At 42.0% G+C, this 19039-nt stretch overlaps 1 protein-coding gene across 19 annotated transcripts in view; it reads right to left on the reverse strand.

The window, feature by feature from the left end:
- DLGAP1 (DLG associated protein 1) overlaps positions 1 to 19039 on the reverse strand; it is a gene marked incomplete at both ends in the record, with an annotated part of 314492 nt that overhangs the window by 102910 nt on the left and 192543 nt on the right. For 10 of the 19 annotated variants that reach the window (XM_080821308.1, XM_080821297.1, XM_080821312.1 and 7 more), the window contains one exon: positions 9727 to 9756. The exons of the other annotated variants lie outside the window; for them this stretch is intronic. In XM_080821308.1, the coding sequence (XP_080677434.1) occupies positions 9727 to 9756 (30 nt within the window). The remainder of the gene's footprint in view (positions 1 to 9726; positions 9757 to 19039) is intronic. 19 annotated transcript variants of the gene reach the window in all.

The following is a 19039-nucleotide window of genomic DNA, read 5'->3' on the forward strand; positions in this document are numbered from 1 at the left end:
GCCCCAAAACCCCACACTGTTCGAGGATCAACTTTATATATTGGTCCTCTGTGGTATCAATAGTACGTTGGTTTTTCTAAATTCATAATAGTAAATATTGACCCTTCACTCTAGAGATGGGAGGTTACTTCTAGCCCCTTACCACACGTAACCCTACAGCAATCCCATAAGGACATAGGATAAGTATTCTTATTAGGTCCTGTGTGCTGCAGGTGGCAGGCCAGCTTGTGAGAATTTCAAGGAGATATAAAATATTTGAGTCTTGGAAAAAGAATGGCACTAAACCATGAATAAAAACTGCAAAATCAAAATTAGTAAAAATTTAGTGAAATACTGTTCTAAACTACCATTATGTTAGCATCACTAATTGTTACACGTACTGTTAACAAATTTCCATTACATTTGAAAATACTTTGTGGATTAGGTTTTTTTTCATTTTGTGAGAAATTCTGAAGTATGTACGTTTGCCAAAGAATCAGAGCTAATCATAAGCAAAATGAGTTTTACATATGTAATTTTGATTGTAGATAAAAACTTTCAAATGGTTACAGGAAGCTCATTAATGGGATTGGGGAATCATTGTAAAAATGTTTGAAATGTACAGGGTGGATTTTCTTATTTATTTATTGTAGAGGTGCAGGGGAGGGGCAGAGAGAGTCTTAGACGGGGTGCACTGAGCATGGAGCCTGACATAGGGCTCCGGCTCACGAGCCAGAGATCAGAACCGGAGCCCAAACCTTGACTGCTTAACCACCCGGACCACTCAGGTGCCCCATTAACCTCCCTTGTTTTCTTATTCATTCATACATTCATTCATTTACTAATTAGGCTCCATGCCCAGGGTAGGGCTTGAATTCACAACCCTGAGATCAGGAGTCACATGCACTACCAACTGAGCCAGCCAGCTGCCCCTACAGGGTGGATTTTCTAGAAGAAGCCAAGTTCTGGGCCTGTGAAACTCCTAAAGTCACCCGATTACCACCGTGCAGGATGAGAGCTGATTTGCCTAAGGTAAGTGGGTAGTTACGTATGGAGGTCAAGCTCAGACCTTGTCTCCAGGCTGTGGTGTTCTTTCTGTTCAGGGTCTCCGGGGAGCAGTCTCCTTCAACATCTAGATCCCCTTCAGGACCTGCCAAACCTGTGCCTGTCATTGATAGACACACATTCTGGATTATGTTCACTTATATATGCTCCACTGTAATTATTTACAAGAACTAACCAGCTGCTCACTCACCGAGTCTTGTGAGACTGTGCCTGGCAGCAGTGGGAACTAAAAGTGAACTTGGAGATTTCACGGTGTGCTGTATCCCCTGGACAGTTTATAGCAAGCTGAGATGAAACCACTTTTAACCTATCTGGAGACGCAGGCATATAGAAAAGGAGGGTAGTGTGGCAGATGACTTCAAGGGTTACAAGGGTTTCAAGGGTTTCAAGTCCTGGGTTTGAAAAATTCTGTGACCTCGAGTTAGTAATGTCTCCATGCCTCGGTTTCTTCCTTTCTAAAACCAGATGATAATAATAAAACCTACTGAATTGGGGCCGCCTGGGTGGCTCAGTTGGTTAAGCAACTGCCTTCAGCTCAGGCCATGATCTCGGAGTTCCGGGCTCAAGTCCCACATCCGGCTCCCAGCTCCATGGTGAGTCTGCTTCTCCCTCTGACCTTCTCCCCTCTCATTCTCTCTCTCTCACTCTCTCTCTCTCTCAGATAAATAAATGAAATCTTAAAACAACAACAACAACAACTACTGAGTTACTGTGAAGTTTCAGTGAGATAATGTATGTGTTCTCTTTGCTTGTTATAACTATGAACAGTTTATAAAGTGCTCAACAAATGTGAGCTCTTTGTATTATTACTTGCCTTCATTTCTTATCAGTAGTCTAGCTTTTTGTCCAGGACTTAAATCTCCTACCCAGGAGATAGGCATTTTCTATATTATTATGTATTGCTGGTCAAATAGAGAAGGCACAGCCCCTGTGAAGGGGTATATGGCAATGTCTAGTACAAATATGTATGCATTTACCCTTTGACTTAGCAGTTCAACCTCTAGGAGGGTTGTTTTTGTTTTGTAAGCATTTTTTATTTTTAAATAATCCTTACACCCAATGTGGGGCTCAGACTCACAACCCCTAGATCAAGAGTTGCATGCTTCACCAACTGAGCCAGCCAGGCCCCCTCTCAACTTCTAGGAGTTTTGAGCCAATGTCATAAAAGTAAAAACAAAACAACATAAATAAACACCTAAAATATATTGAGTGTCTTTAGGCCAAATACTTTACTATATACTTCAACATAGTCTCCTTGTATTTAAGCCTTTAACTATCTGGAGTGCTAAGTAGCTCTCACCCCATTTTACAGATAAGGCAAGTGTGGTTCAGTCACTCGCTTCTGATCACAACACAGTCAAGAAGTTGTGGCTACAAAGTTTGAAACTGGGAATGTCTTTTTTACTATCCTGTACTTTCTTCCAATAGAGTGTCTTCGAAACTCGTGGTAGGAGCTTGTATTTGAGAAGGCCATCTATAAAAGCAGTCCTTGAAAAGAAATTAAACTAGCCTCTATTTCCTGGCGGGCATATATTGAACCACAGAGCCACATACTGAACCACCAGCCACAGATCTGGTAGCTTCCTGTGTTCACCTAAGCCTATGTGTTGGTTAAAACTAGATAACACCTGAACATCCGTACCTATCTCCAAAACATTTCTGATCCGTAAGGCATTGGGACTGGCCCCTGATTTTGCATTTCCCTGAATTATTGCAAAAATGCTTTGGCTTTTTTGTCATCAAAACCAGACCAAAAGTTGTACACGTGCTCTTTGAACTTAAAACATTCATGATTTCAACAGAGCGTTGTATGTGCACCTGCAGCAATATTTAGAGATGTGAACATCTTAGTTAAATACCAAATGCACGTGGGATCATCTTCAAGTTGATTTTACAGTTAATTTTAATGGGTGTGATGGATAATTTAAGAGGGTGTGATTTCCAAGGTCAAACTCCAGACCCTGCCATCAAGTGATTTTAGCAGTTGTCTGACTTATCGTATGCTCCAAAATACAGTAAGTTCAGACTAGTAAGTGTGGATTTAAAATGTAAAAGCCGTTTTCTAAATTCAGGATCAAAATAGTGGAAGTGGCTCTGATATCCCTATAGAATTTCCTTCAAAAACTGATGAGACCGCTGGCCTTGAAAGCTGCCTTCTTACATAGATTAAGAGAGTTATTCTTTTAAAGGAGGAGCTTTGTTTACATTGACAACTTCTGGTAGATGGCTAAAAGTAATAAAAACAAACACATAGATATTGAAACTTATACTCTTTACAAACAAAAAGAAGAGAAAGAAAAGAAGCCATTGTCTAAAATTGGTAGATTTTCCCATACAGCTTGTTTTTGATTTATAAATTTCTATTTCCTACCCCAGAGAGGGTGGTGGAGGGTAGGTTATGGTTCTTTGGAGGCAGGTGATCTTCTGGGTTATGCTAATTTGTTGCCAGGGGCTCAAGGCTTCTTTTTCAGCAGAGAATAGTTTTTGGCTACAGAAGTTCAAAGATTTACAGAAGGCTGCTCTCTGGATAGCTGTGCTTGTAAACACTTTAGTCCTCCTTATTAAAAAAACTTCCAGTGTTGACAAATGGCACACTCAGGAAACCTGAGTTCATAAACTACTTCATAGAAAATATTATTAATATTGATGAAATTAGTCTTTAACACTTTCTTTCTTTCTTTTTTTTTTCTTTAACACTTTCTTGAACCAGCCTGAAAAACCTTTCCTTTCTTCCCAGCTCCAGGACTACAAGAGCAGGTAAGGGCCCAGTCCCATCTGATGAGAACTCCCTCCCGTTTTGGGTTGGCTCCTGGCACTGTTCACTTGTGGAGCTGCTCCCTCTCTACAGAGATGTCATGGTTCCTGGTGAGGTAATCAGGGAACCCTATTCCTAGTTGCTTCTCTCTTAAGTTCTCTCAAAGTGGGAAAGCAAGGGTTGAGGCTGGTTGTTTGTCTGTGGCTTTGCCCCAAATCAAGCTGACTTTCAGCCACAGGCTACGATATAATCCTAGTGGAAGTGATTATTTGTTTGCAAGATCTTTGGACACTGGGAAGAGGGGTGCTATAGGAAGGCTTGGGAACACTGAAGAGAATGGGGAAAAGTAAAGAAGAGAACAAGAGCCTATTGAGTGCCTACTGTATTCTGTACACTGTTAAATCCTTTATGTATATCATATTGTTTGGTCTTTATAGCTGCTCTGAGAAATAGAGATCTCCATTTTATTGGAGAGCAAGGCGAATGGTGGTTAGTGGCCAAACCCATCCAGTTAGTGGATGGCTTTCTGTTGCCTGAAGGGGCACCCTGTTCACTTTCTATCACAGGGAAGAAAAAGAAATGTAGCTGGAGTAGAGGAGGAGGGAGAGGGAAGAGGAGGAGAGGAGAAAGAAAAACTTAAAAAAAAAAAGATGAATGTGAGAGAGCTCTGAACCTTTGCCAGTGGTTATTAGAAGTTAATGCTATCTGAAGTGAGGGTAACCCCAAGAAAGACTGGAAACCAGGCACACCTTGACTCATTTTCCAGCTTCTGGGTCATACTGGGTCATCTATGCCATTTTAGGAGGAACCTAGTTTTTGGAAACTGTTTGGTAGATTCTCGACTGAATGCTTATCCTGCCCAGAGACATTGCTATGTAATAGGAAAATTTCACCCAAAGTATTGTAAGTCTCTGAACATTTGAGAAGAGAGTATTTCTTTGCTCAGTCAATGATCCAGTTTCCAAGTTAGCCTTGGAAGCAGGAGGTCTGCGTTTCTTTGCAGAAACAACTCTCTTAAGTATTGACTTCAGTTTCTACAGTATTCTGTTTTTAGCTTCCTGACACACTGCTTACTTCCTTTCACTCTGGTGGAACCAGGAGGAACTCCTTCCCCTAGGCAGCCCTTCCCAATCTCTGTAACTATCTGACTTAAAGGTCTGAAAAGATGTTTGGTTTTGATTTCTCATGGTAAAAATGTTGAGACCTCATTCTAAATTTATTTCTAGAAATAGGTCGATCAGCTGTCTATTTGTTAATGGATTTACCCCAGTCTAGCTTGACATCTGAGCATATGGGCTTTGCTCAAAAAGTAGAAAGACACAATGATAAGGACAAAATTCAGCTAGGGAGGAAATGACATTAATAAATTTGGAGTATTTTTTAGATGTTAAATTCATTTGGGGTTGTTATGGTATGACTGTTTGTGTCCCCTCAAAATTCACATGTTGAAAACTTCCACCCCCCAAGGCAATGCTATTAGGAGGTGGGGCTTTTGGGAGGTGAATAACACAAGAAGATGGAACCGTCATGAATGGAATCAGGGCTCTTATAAAAGGGATCCCAGAGAGCTCCCTCCCACTTCCACCATGGGAGGACACAGTGAGAAGTCAGCAGAAGAGGGACCACAGCAGACACCAATCTTGGATTTCTAGTCCCCTCAACGGTGAGCAGTAAATCTGATGTGTAAGCCGCCAATCTACCATAATTAGTTGCAGGAGCCCAAACAAACCCTGACAGGGATATTTAAGATGCACTGCATGTCATATTATGGAGAACAGTATTTCTTAAGCAGAGAAATGGAGTATTTCCGTATTCAGCATGCAAGTAAAACCAGATCATAGCTTTGAATCGGAAGAACAGCTCCATTTTTTATAGATTTACCATACAGGCATTATGCTGTGGGTATTATGAATTTTGAATATGGGGAACAAAGATTGAATAAAGGTTTTACTTGTTTTTTCCCTATGCCTGAGGAGTCATTTCATTTTCTGGGTCAGAGACTGTGAGGCCATAGAAAGCACCACCTCAGATGTGACAAAAGTCTTAAGTCCCCTGCCCTGAAGGGGATCATGGCTCACCAGCCATTACCATGGAGAAGTAAGATACTTAAAACCTATCTAAATAAAATGAAGTGACAAGAAGAAAAAAGGCAAACAAAAGCTCCACATGGCCAAGGGAGCTTTTGTTGATGAAGTGGAAGCTGGTCTTGGAGACACAGGAAATTTACTGTTCGCACAGGTTTCACCTCTTCGGCTCACCGAAGCCCCATGGCATGCCTATATGGGACACAACTGTGGGCCAGAACTTGAAGAACCATCTCATCTGTTAGATTTTTTCATAGTGGCTCATCTGTTCCCATTTTTGAAGATGTGGAACTTTTCCAAAAAAGCCAAACTTCATTCCCTTGTATAGGCTTTCTAAAGAGTTTGATGCCATTTTGGTATTTTGGATTCTCAGCTACCTATGAGGTCTAAACAAATCACTTTTGAGGCAAATTCTTCTCATGGAACACACCCAGGTTATCAGTCACCAGGGCCTGTCACCAGCCTCTGCTGTCTCATCTTGTCCCTCCAGGCTGGATGCCTCCTTCCCAATGCTCCCTTTGCCACATGTCTGAACATACCGCGGGTCTGTTGGATAAAGACCGGCTGCCTGGGGCTGGACCCTTCCTCCATGGAAAGAAAGAGCAGCCTATAGAATGTCAGGGCAGGCAGCCTAACTCAGGCCTGACTCAGTTCTTTGTGACCTGCATTCTCGTTTCTCCTTGATGAGCCTGGTGTGCTGGCCCCACTTATGGAAATATGTGCCCGGCTCCCTGCCTTCTCCCTGCTTCAATTTCAAGACAGAAAATCCCTTCTGAGAGGAATATTTAGAAGGTTGTATCATGGACTTCCTGGTACAGAATGGTTTTGCTCCCATTGGATGAAAGAGTTTTTCTCCGGTTACTGTGCCCCAGCCACCTCCCACCTTCCCATTCTCCCAATTTGCTTCTGGATGTTTCTCTCTTACCCTGATTTTATTCCAGTGGGATTATCAATCAAAAATTAGAGCCCAGAATCCATCAGCATTATCAATAAAACTTTGCAACTATTTATTTTAAAGTTTTTTTTCCTGGTCAGATATTTTTCTTCATTGCAAAATTGTGACAGCATTGATCTGTGTTACTGTGTAAGCATAATTTTAGGTCTTTAAAACATGAAAGGACGTTTGACTTTTAACCTTACCATTAATGTGGTATAAATAGCTTTTTTCTTTTTGCTGATTTAAAAAGCTTACGTGAAGCTGCAAAATGCTGAAGGGGGCACCCCTGCTTCAGAGAAAGAGAAAGCAGAAAATTGCATGACGAAAATACTTGGTGGGAAGTAGCACAGGCAATCTTTGTTGATTTTTCTCTTACAACTTTGAGAATTGTTTTTCCTTAAAAAGAAGAGAAAAGATAAGCTATCTAAAATAATGCTATTTTTAGAGTTCTACGATAATCCCAAAACAGAGTCATTCTTAAAGAAAAGGTAGGTTTCATTTCTGGCCATGGATCCCCTCCACTGATTTTATGTACTCCTTGACATGATTAGCGGGAGGAAGCTGCCTCGAGTTCATACCACAGATGGAAAATAGCAAGTACAGTAACCAGCTAAGCATTCATAAGGACTGCTTTCTGAGGTTTGATGTCGGACCAAGAGATAGTCTCACACACATTCCACTAAGCATGCTGGTCAAAAATCTCACATTCCAGATGCACCAAGAATGCATGCGTTGAGCACACACGCACCCCACCCCCCACCCAAGACTGCGCTCCAGACAGCCCCCTGAGCACACGTGTTCTAACAGTTAAAACAGAGCATGCTCCCAAGCCTTCAAGCTTCCACAGCCCTCAGCCAAGAAGCTGCACCAAAGATGCTCAAGCTGCAATTGAAGTGGGCCTGACCTCTGATACCCACAGCTGCCCCAGCGCACTTCCCGTGAGCCCCAGGGGCTCAGGGGAGGCCCAGAGATAAGGAGGCTGCTGAAAAAGCCCTAAGCAGACATTCTGCTTCTTGCTCTTGTTTTTCCTGACTCTCTTCATTCTCTGGACAACACAAACCTGTTCCAGGGGTTCAGCTAGGCCATGCTACGCATTAGTGACAGTAGTCACTAACAAAACGCTGAAGGGAACAGTAGTTCCAGCGGAACAAGAGTTTAAATTAGCTAACGTTCTCATGGCCTCCTGGCTTTTTAAAACATTTATTTTGTCTTTCCATCCTTTTGTTCCAAGTGGAATACAGTGTTTAAGCCAAATAGGCAACATAAAGCTCTGACTTCAAAGCCGTTCCTTGATAAAACATCAGAACTGCTCAGGGTGGACCAACTGTTATCTGGAATTCTACAGATAATTAACTGAAACTCGGTGGCCCACTTGCCACTGGGAGTTTCTGCAGACAAGGCCATTCTCATGGACTCACTTGATTTTGTTGCTGTGTCTCCTCTGTTTTGTTAGGCTGGGAGAGGTTTGGATAGTCTCACGATAAGACTCCATGTTCCCATGCAGAGGAAACTTGACTCCTGCTTGGCCTCATAGAGGCCTGGAACTGGCACGGAACCCTCTCTTGTGCTTAATATGATGTCATTTTGCTCCTCTTTCTCGACCTGGAAACACCACTGCCTGCACCTTCTCCTGGTCCTTCGCTTACTTGAGAAGAACAGCATGCTTTCCACTGCGAATGTCAGAAATGCTGCCTTTTCAACTTTGTTTTGTGAAAGGGGATGGTACTAAGTCTACAGAAGGCACAGAATTCCCCATTTTGGGTTTGCCAGTCCTGTGGGTACGTGACTGAGCTTCTCCCTCATGTCCCAGTCTTCATACTCCAGCCCATCCAATCCCTTTGCTTGAATTAAGCAGACGGTCTCACCACTCCTACCCCCTGGCATTTTTCCACTTCCCACCTCCATGCATTGCTCATTCATCAAGCCACATCTCCTTTTAAATGTGAAGACTCACCTGAAAGCCCACCACCTCTTCCAAGGAGCCTCCCCTGATTAAGTAGGGATGAAGGAACCTTCGAAGCATGACTGACAGACTCCCGATAAATGAGAACACACACACCCAAAACAAACACAGAGACTCACAAGAAGGGAAAATTACACATTCGCTACTTGCGGACTATGTGCTTCTACGAGGATAAGGAGATCAACATTATACCAGTGACCAATTAGTCATTTCAGATGATGGGGTATTTTCAGCATTCTTGGGGGTTAGCAAAACCCTGCTGTCCTCTCCCACACCAATCCTCCTCTTTCCTTAAACCCCCTTTCCCTTTCTTCTTAGCTTCCTGCATGCACGGCTAAAGGGAATTGCCACTCACTAGATATGGATGATGCAAATACCGTCGACAGAAGCTGGTCCTCCCAGTGCCTCCTGGGTGCTGGTGCATCACTCTGCCTGGGAAAAAGCTGCATCTGAGGCCAGTCAGTGCCTTCACCACTTAGGGTTCTCGTCAGGGAGCTTGAGCAACTCCATGCCCACCTACTTGGGCAAGCATGTTGGCTACGTTGGGATGAGGGACCAAAACACTGTAGAAAAGGTCCTGCTGAAAGAATGGGGGGCAAGGTTTCTGGCAAGAATTTACATCCAGCCTCAAATAAGGCTGCTGGAGAGAGCAAGGGGATCTGGAAAGAGCCTTGGATCTGAGGTAATCATATCAGGAAACAGAACCAGACACGTTCGTGCCCCTAAAGACTGCCCTCTCGGGCCAGCGTTCATGCCACGGGTGGAGGCCTGAGAGACTCATGGCATTGAATGACCAGAACGAGGAGAGACACAGATGGAATGGTGACAGCTGGCGATTAGAACAGGCACCACACACTGCTGCCACAGACGCTTTCTGGCTACAAAGCCACGCTAGGCAACCTTTAAGCAAAACAGTATTGATTTTGTGGTTGTGAAAACGTACCTTCAACTGCAGAACTCAGTTTTATGACACCTTGAATAAAAACAAAAAGTGGCAGTTATATAATGGCCCCAAATGACCTCTTCTCGTCTTCTCAAAACACACACATGCTTCGGATCTAGAGTTTTTGCTGGTATTTTGAGGATTTAACTAAACAAACATCAGCTTTGAGAATAAAGTAGTTTTCAGTCCATTGTTAGAGTAAATGATGTCTTCATTAACCCCACTAAAACCGTTTGGGGGAGTTTTTCGCTGAATAAGCCATCTGACACGTTTTTGGGTAAAACAAAGGCCAAGTCTGTCTGAATGACTTTCTGTAAATAAATCATGCTGGATAGTGAATTGATGAAACTTCACACAATGGGACACCAGTGTCTAGTACTTTCTACTTAATGCTATGTATAGAGATCATTTGATACATGCTGGGGCAGGGTTGCTGTCAAAATATATAACAGGTGGTTAAAAACCATGGTGTGATCTGGCAACTTCCTTCTCTGAGCTGGTTGGGCCACAGACCATTTACGGGTCAGATGTGTTCAGCGATCCCGCTCCCTGCAGGTCAGTGAAAGGGCTCCTTGAGCGTGTCAAATTGTTCATGAAGCAAGTAGACATTACTCTTGACTGGATATTCATGTGCCTTTTCAGTGAATTTAAAGACTTTAAATTTAAATTCAGTGAAATTAAACACTTAATTGAGGCAAATTAGAGTGGGTCCTATGATTTGATTAAAAAATCCCTTTTTTGGTAGGTCATAGTTATAAATAATATTCCCCAAACCCTATGTGATAGCCATGATACTTTAGGCTGAACAACAATATCTATTTACAGTTTCATGTGGTTGACATTCTGGTTCCCTTTCCAACCAGAGGAGTTTCAAATTAAAAGTAGGAACAAAACCCTTTTCAAAATCGATAAGCCAGATTGGTATGAGCATGAACACACACTGATTTTAACAGATTGTTAACAAAGAGACAAACTTGCTCTCCACTACAGCTTTCTGAAAAAGCTGCTTTTAAGTTACCTATCAAATTTCATCTTTCCTGCAGAACCAGTAGTGTCTGGTCAATGTTTAACAAGGGACTCTCTAGGACAAAAAGTATGCATATAAATGTAGGTGTGTTTTTCCTGACTTTTACTGATATAAATGATGTATGATACATAATCTAAAAAAATACACAATGCTCTTTATTTCATGTTCTGTGTAATCAATTGATTCACACAGAATGCTTTTGTTGAGTTTGGTCCACCTCTTGTATTCATAGCTAGCGAGTCAATCACTATTGGACAAAATCACACATTGAGTTTCATCCCACTCTGCTCTTTTCCCAATAAATTTAATTATCACTACATCTCTTCTGTGGCTTACTGCTGAACTATTTTTCACGCTGTGATATAAATTATTTTCATTACATTAAGACTCTTTCAACTTTAACACTAGGTAAGTACTTCCACCGTGGCCTATTTCAGGCTATCAGCCTGATGTCAGGGAACGTGGTGTTGAAAAGCGATGGGCAAGGAACAATACCATTAGGTAGTATTTTGACCGTGCAAGTACCGTCGTTATAAACAACCTCAAGAGTATGGAAAATAAACTGTAGTCAAATGATGAGAAAGGAAAGAGTTTTAAGTATTTATTACCTTTGTTTTTAACATAATTTATTTAATTATAAGTTTATATCTTTTGTTTTATAACAATGGCTGTGTTTGATAATGGGCTCACAGAACACCCCACAATAAAAGAATTTGCTCTTGCAAGTTGGTATGAACCAAGTCTAGTATAACGTTGTCACCACTGATGTTTCTTACCACTCAGGCCCACAGAAGAAAATCTTGATCTTCAGAATACTTCCTGAGCTATTCATAAAAGGGGTAATAATTTAACTGAACGAAGTACATGTAAGTAAGCTTAGCATTTGCTATTATTTTTCCAGTAATTTCAAAACCTTTTAAAATTGTCATACATACTATCCATAGATCACCCGGGAAATAACAGTCACTGACAGTCAACCACGAACATAACCTAAATGGACTTGGCAAGCCCACTTATGCCAAGAAGTATGAGTCACTGGCTTATTAAACAATGATCCTGTCTTTTTTTTAACTGGAGGATTCTTATACAGGAAATCAGTTTGTGATATTGATTTTTTTAGCCATATTTATTTTTGTGTATAACCATGGTGTCAGCAACTGCCATTGAGATAAAAGGACAACAGTGTGCTCTAATCATGGTGCTCTGATCAGGGTTTATGCTGGTAGAGCAAGAAAATCAAAACAAATTTTTATGGGATTTGTGGGTGGTGGTGGACCAGAGCCCAGTAATACTTTTATTGAATAAGGAGAAAAAGATAAGTTAAAAAAGAATTAACATCTGATTTTAGAGCTCTCATAACATTATCTTAATAAAAACATTAGTGATTCATCAACCCCATATAGACGTCTCCTATTTTTTTTTAAACCCCAAATGAGACCTTTTCCTATAGTAGGACAAGCCTTTATAAAGATAATTGCAAAATAACTGTGTTGTAGTGAAAATATAGAATTAGCTAAATCTAATTAGATAGCTACTTTTAATATTATACAAAAATTGTAGAATGAGGGGAAGACATTTTATTTTAAAATATGACTATTTAAAAAAATTTGAATATTTAAGAAACGGTTGATGTTGATGCTGAAAAGCTACATGTAGCACTGTTGACTTTCAGCACACACGATAGACGTTATCTGGTGACTGGCTGACATTGACATTGCCTGGAATTCAGGGTAAGCCATAACACATACATATATGTATATATGCACACAGTGGATACTACTCCTCCCCAGCCCTCCCTTTAAAGTTTCATCATCTGCAAGTGTTAGAAAATAAAATGTAAAAAAAGAGAGAGAAGGAAAAAAAAGCTAACTGTTCTTCCCTCAACTTGATATTTTAATGTAGCAAAATTTGTGCAGACCGTGTCTATTGTCTTCCTGCAAGTCAGAGCGAATCACTACCTGGGTATGCTTTCAGCAACACTTCCCCAATTCCAAAGTTGTTCCACCCTCTTTCCTACCTCTCTCACCTAATTACTAATTTCAGTTGATCTAAAATAATTTTTGAGAATCAAGTTAGAATAATCCATGCTGAAGTGTGAATGACGAGGGCTCGCTCAAATCTTCCAGTGACATCTCATTGTTGTTGGGTTGGTAATAAAATTTTTAACCTGAGCTGTCAAGGCCCTATGTCATATATTCCTGCTGATTTTGTTATGTCATCTGACTTTCTCCCTTTTCCAAGATACATTAGCCACTTTGGTCTTTTCCCTGGTGCCTCGTGCCCTGCAGTGCTAATTCCTTTCTGCCCATGGGGTGCCTCCCTCTGGTGTGAGTGCTTTCCCCTGGCCTGCTACATCTTCATGCGCACAGTACCTTCTCTTCAGATTTTACTTCAAATTGTCCCTCCCTCAGAGAACCCTTCCTTAATTCTTGTATTTAGAGCAGTAAAGAACTCTGTAGACCCTCTCTCTTACTTATTTCTTCTATGGCAGTTATCCCTACTTGGGATTATGTCACTGATTTATCACTCAGTTCCTTGTTTATATCTCTTTGCCTCATTACAGTGTAAGCAGAATGAGAGCAGGGACCTGGTTTGTCTTGCTTGCTGCTTTAACTCCTGTGACTAGAACCATGCCTGGCATAGAGCAAATACTCAAGTATTTATCTATTGAATAAGTGGTCATTCCCAAGTGTTTCCTGAAATCCTAAAAAGAGAATTTTATCAATCCCTGCAAATGTAACTCAAACATGTTGTCTTAATTGTGGATACTGTTGAGCAGAATGCTCAGATTTCACTGTATTGGCCACTGTCTATTTCTACTTGGAGGCTGGTCTTCGAGGAGGCTAGTGAACATTGCCATGTGGCGTAAATATACATAAATTACAGTAATATTTAGGTTTCAGGATTTTACTGTTAAATAGATTCCCAAGAAGTCATTTTATCAATGAATTGGAGTCAAGGTTATGCTGTAAATGGACTTCGGGAAATATCAGCTAATTGATTTTATATCCAAATACCTCAAGAATTTGCAGTTCTTTCATCTCTGCTGTCATCACCTTAGGGCAAGCTGCCACAGCAATGCTCACACGAATCTGTATAATATGATATGGATCGAGAAAGAGGAACCAAGAAAGGACCATTCAGTTTTTTATGTCCTCTTTCTGATGCATTCTCATAGTGTAGCTGGAGTGGCCTTTTCAAAGGCAAGTCCAATTATGTCATACCCCTCACCCTTTAAAATTCTTAAATGCCTTTTCATTCTTTTTTTTTTTTTTTAAAGATTTTATTTATTTAATAGAGATCACAAGAGGAAGAGAGGCAGGCAGAGAGAGAGGAAGGGAAGCAGGCTCCCTGCTGAGCAGAGAACCTGATGTGGGGTTCAATCCCAGGACACTAGGATCATGACCTGAGCCAAAGGCAGAGGCATTAACCTACTGAGCCACCCAGGCGCCCCACTTTTCATTATTCCTAAATCCAAGATTGAAAGCCCTAACAGGACTTGCATAGTCCTTCATGAGGTTACTTGTGGCAGAATAAAAATGCCCACAAATTCTTCCGTTCACCTCCCACAGAGAGATGGAAGTTGTGTCCCACTTATTCTTGAATTTGGGCAAACTCTGTGACTACTGTGACCTTTAAAATAAAGTGGAAATGAGAGTGCCTGGGTGGCTCAGTTGTTACGTGTCTGCCTTTGGCGCAGGTCATGATTCCAGGGTCCTGGGATCGAGCCCTGCATCAAGCCCCGCATTGGGCCCTGCATGGAGTCCTGCATTGGGCTCCCCGTTCAGAGGGAAGTCTGCCTGTCCCTTTCTCACTCACCCTGCTTGCGTTTCCTTTCTCACTGTGTTTGTCTCTGTCTATGCCCAGGCCCATGAACCTGGCAGTCTCTTCCTGTCTCTTGGATCACTCCTTCTGAGAACCCTGAGACACCATGTTACAAGTCCTGAGCATGGAGGCCATGGGTAGACATTCTGACAAACAATATAAGCTGAGGGAAGTTGCTAGAAGGCCCTGGGGAAACTGTTGGTGGAGGCTGGGAGGACAGGGAAAACACTATTCTTGGAGACTGGAAGGAAAGTCAAGTCATCTGATGTAGTGGTGGGATGTTTGGCAGCATTATGACCTATAGTAACATGGAAAAATAGAAAACATACCTAATATAAATTATATATTTAGATATATATAAACTCATATACCTAATGAGTTTGTAGATTTTTAGTAAGATTTCCAGGAAAAACATGTAGAGTGCTAGTTAGTTTTTTTCAAGAGTTGCATATAATAAAGTATAGATAAAAAAAGTATGTTAAGAAAAGAAAGGGACTTTAGTTTTCAAGCAAAATTTAGAGGAAATACAGAGCTAGGACTTGTTGGTTTTTAAAAAAGATAACAGGGTTTCATAATCTTAGCCTTTCCAATGGCAAAAGCTCCCAAAGTATGAAACTAACTGAGGATGAGGACCATCTCAGGGGTATAGCTGTAAGACCCATTTTTATGACTGTAGAAAGATTAAGCATGTGCCTCAAAAACTTATAAAGAGATGAAAGGTTCTAAAAAGGTGGTTCCACAGCACCCTGAGTCACCCAGGCCAGAGAAGGGCCTGTCTGGAGGAAAACTGTACATGTGTTTTGTCTAACAGAGTGAAGTCTAATAGGATTCATAGGAAGCCCATGAAGATATCAAGGGAAGTGTTTAGTGGATACATTATCAGTGTGGACAAAAATGGACAGAGGTAGTTCAGAGTGAGAATCTTTAAAGCCTCTAAGTATCTATGGGCAGGGACTAGACTGATAAAATTAATCTGTTGCAAATGACATCTTATGTGCTATAGACTGAGTCTTGTCCCCATTCCTGCCCCCTGCCCCAAATTCATATGTCAAATCCCTAACTAATCCTCAGTGTGATGGGGTTTGGCAATGGGGCCTTTGGGAGGCCATCTTCAGGACAGGAAGAAAGTTCTTACCAGAACCTGACCATGCTGGCACCCTGATCTCAGACTTTCCAGCCTCTAGAACTGTGAGGAATAAATATCTGTTGTTTGAGCCACCCAGTCTATGGTATTTTGTTATGGCACCCTGAGCTGACCAAGACGTTAAGGAAACAGGATAGGTGACTTGGAAGGTGCAACCAAGAGTTTGGAGGAGGAGATAAGAACTGCAAAGAGTCATCCCTGGGCAACAGGACCAGGCCCCCAGTGAAGGAACTGGCAACATATGGACTTCAGAATTGCTCTGGACCAGTGATTGCTCCGTGCCCCTCCTTCTTCCACTCCTGACCGAGAGAGGTCATTACACTGATCTCATCTCTGTGTCATATATGCTGGTGTGCGTGGAGCAGATAGCTTTTTATTTTCATTTACAAGTCTTCATATTGAGAAAAGTATACTAGAGAACTGGATCAAAGGATCCTCAGCAACACCTGAACCTTATTTCAGTGGTAAGAACCTGCACCTCAAACTTGAATTTCATGCCATAATGCGATTTCTGGAGGGCTTTAGAAGGAGTCTATTTTGCCTTACAGAAGAGTCTAAATAATTTGTGTCCAGAGGATGAACTGTGGCTGACTAAAAATGTCCACAAATTATTTGATGCGCTTCCTATTGAGAGGTGACATCTCTGTCATTTTCTTTGATTTGGGGGCGGGGTGCTCTGTGACTGCTTCAGCTAATAAAAGATGGCGAAAGGGATGCTCTGCTAGTGTCTGGGCCCAGGATTTAAGACTTCCTATCTCTTGGACACTATCCCTGGGGGCACTGAACTGTGATGTAAGAAGTCTTAAAGCTGCAGTCCTGGAGGTGCCCCTCATAGGTGTTTTGTCAGCTGTCTCAGCTGAGCCCACACTTCTAGCCACAGAAGCCAAGGTGCCAGGTGTATGAATAATGCTATCCTGGACTGCCTAGACCAGTCCAACCTCCAGCTGAAGGAGGTTTGATCCATAAGATCTTGGGTATAATAAAGTAGCTGTTTTTAAGCTGTTAGGCTGTGTGTTGAGGTAATATGTTATGTAGCAGTTGAAACAGTTACAGGTGCCTCAATCCTCTGAGCTTTCTCCGTATTGCGCCCTGAGCTTTGTGTTCCCCAGCTACCCCACCAGCCACCCCACCTTCTCAGCTCTCTGAAAAGTGACATGTGTCCCCCCCTCACCCTTCTTGATCTCTCAGGTCTTAGCTTATGAGGATTTTCTCAGAGAAGTTCTCCCTGACCCTCTAGATTAGTTCCATTGTTAAAGCAGACTCTCCCAACAAGAACTGTGTTTCTTTCTTTGAGAGCAATGATCTCTGAGAGTATTTCATTTATGACAGTCTCTACCTCTAGACCGTAAACTCTATGAACAGAAAGAAAGCAGGGCTCTTTGATCATCCCTGATTTCCCGGAGTCCAGCAGTGTGACCGGAGGCAGTGCTGAGCAAATATTTGCTAAGTAGATGAATGAAACATTTGATGCTGCTGATAAGGACTCCCTTCTTCCCTTAGCCATCAATACCTGTGCCACTTTTCTTCCCTCTCACATACTGTGAACAAATTTGATTCAAAGACATTGTAACTGGGGAAGGACAGTGTGACTCAATATTAAGTCAACACTACCTCACGACTATCTGTGAAGGCATTTCAGTATAACCCAAGCAGCTGCAGTTCCTTTTGGAAGCCCAGGGCAAGGAAAAGGGGAAGAGCGGAAGGTTGCTTCTGGGCATGCGCAGCACTGGCGTACAGAGAGGGAAAACCTACCTGTGCCTGCTCAGTTCTATGTCCTTGGTGGAAATTCTTTCCAAAGAATTTAAAGAAAGCCGTGGGTGCTCTAATTAGCTACATTATTCCCAAGTTTAAGTTCAGACATAATTCTTACTAGATTGTCCAGACATCAAAACCCTGGGCAAAGGAACGCCTGTGTTCGTGAGCTTGCATGCCTAGGTAAGAGCCCTATCCCTCCATAACCAGCGCTCCCAGAATTGTTTTTTGTTTTTTTGTTTTTTTAAAAGATGTTATTTGTTTATTTGACAGAGAGATCACAAGTAGGCAGAGAGGCAGGCAGAGAGAGAGAGAGAGAGAGGAGGAAGCAGGCTCCCTGGCAAGCAGAGAGCCGGATGCGGGACTCGATATCAGAACCCTGAGATCATGACCTGAGCCTAGCAGAGGCCCAACCCACTGAGCCACCCAGGCGCCCCCAGAATTGTTTTCTTAAGACTGAATTTGCTTTCTCCTGTTTTAAAAAATGCATTTCCCTGCTTGTTTACTCCTGTAGGTGTGGAAAGTAGAAGATCTATTAGAAATAATCTTTCTCAAAAATTTTCAGTTTATCTCTTTTAAGTGTTTAGTCTGTCATTTTTTGCTGTAAGTGAAATAAGCCCAAGTTGCTATAAATGTCCGTATAATTTCCATTTCATAATTTAAAAAGTATTTTCCTTTGCCTTGTTAGATTTCTTTTAATGCTGGTCTCCACATGGGTCTGTGTACTATCATTAAATGGGTTTAGTAGGGTTCCAATCAGGGAAACAGGGGTCTCCATTTGCCGGTGATATTTTTGCTCTTTTTAAAAGAAAACACTCCCACATGGCAGGGCTACAATGTAGACAGACATGTTCCACATCCTCTTACTGAGTTCACACACTCTGGGACTCTGCCCCTTTCCATTTCTCTGATTCGTCCTCCCTCCCTAAGTGCATAATACAGCACTTGTCCCTTTTGAACATGTAACAGATTAAAGAGCTGGTCAGGAGGCAGATGTAGGCACACCTTTGATCTCTCATCCTTGGGGGTTAAGGGAGGGCAGACACCTGGCGGCTGCCGAGCTGGAAACAAAACACAGGCCCGGACTGGAATTACCTTAAAGGGAACCGCAGCACCAGCCAAAGAGGCAGCTGGATGCGCTGAATGGGCGCAGAGGGAGGAGAGCCCACGGTTGGGCACAGGGCGAAACAGAGTCCGAACGGTGTGACTCCGGCTAGCAAGGGGACGGCTAGAGTAACCGTTTCTTATGCAGAGGACTGGGGAAAACAGCTATAGTGAGAAAAAAAAAAAAAAGAAAAGTAATTCTTTTGCAAATAATATTGCCAGACGTTCAGCTGTGGACAAATGCTGAAAGGCGATTTGGATGGCAATTCAGGAATCTTTTAAAGGATATATAAACTTTTTTTTTTTTCTTAGTAGAACTGTTTTTATTAAGGGTTTCCACTTTTGCAGCAGGATGCTGTAAACTTTCTTAGTCAAAACGAAACCTGAAAAAAACAAAAACAAAAACGAAACCTGGACCGGTTCCTGGGAGTTTTGGTGAAACTGCATTGCCCCCTGGCGTT

Source organism: Martes martes (genome assembly GCF_963455335.1).
Source record: "Martes martes genome assembly, chromosome: 13".
Taxonomy (NCBI): domain Eukaryota; kingdom Metazoa; phylum Chordata; class Mammalia; order Carnivora; family Mustelidae; genus Martes; species Martes martes.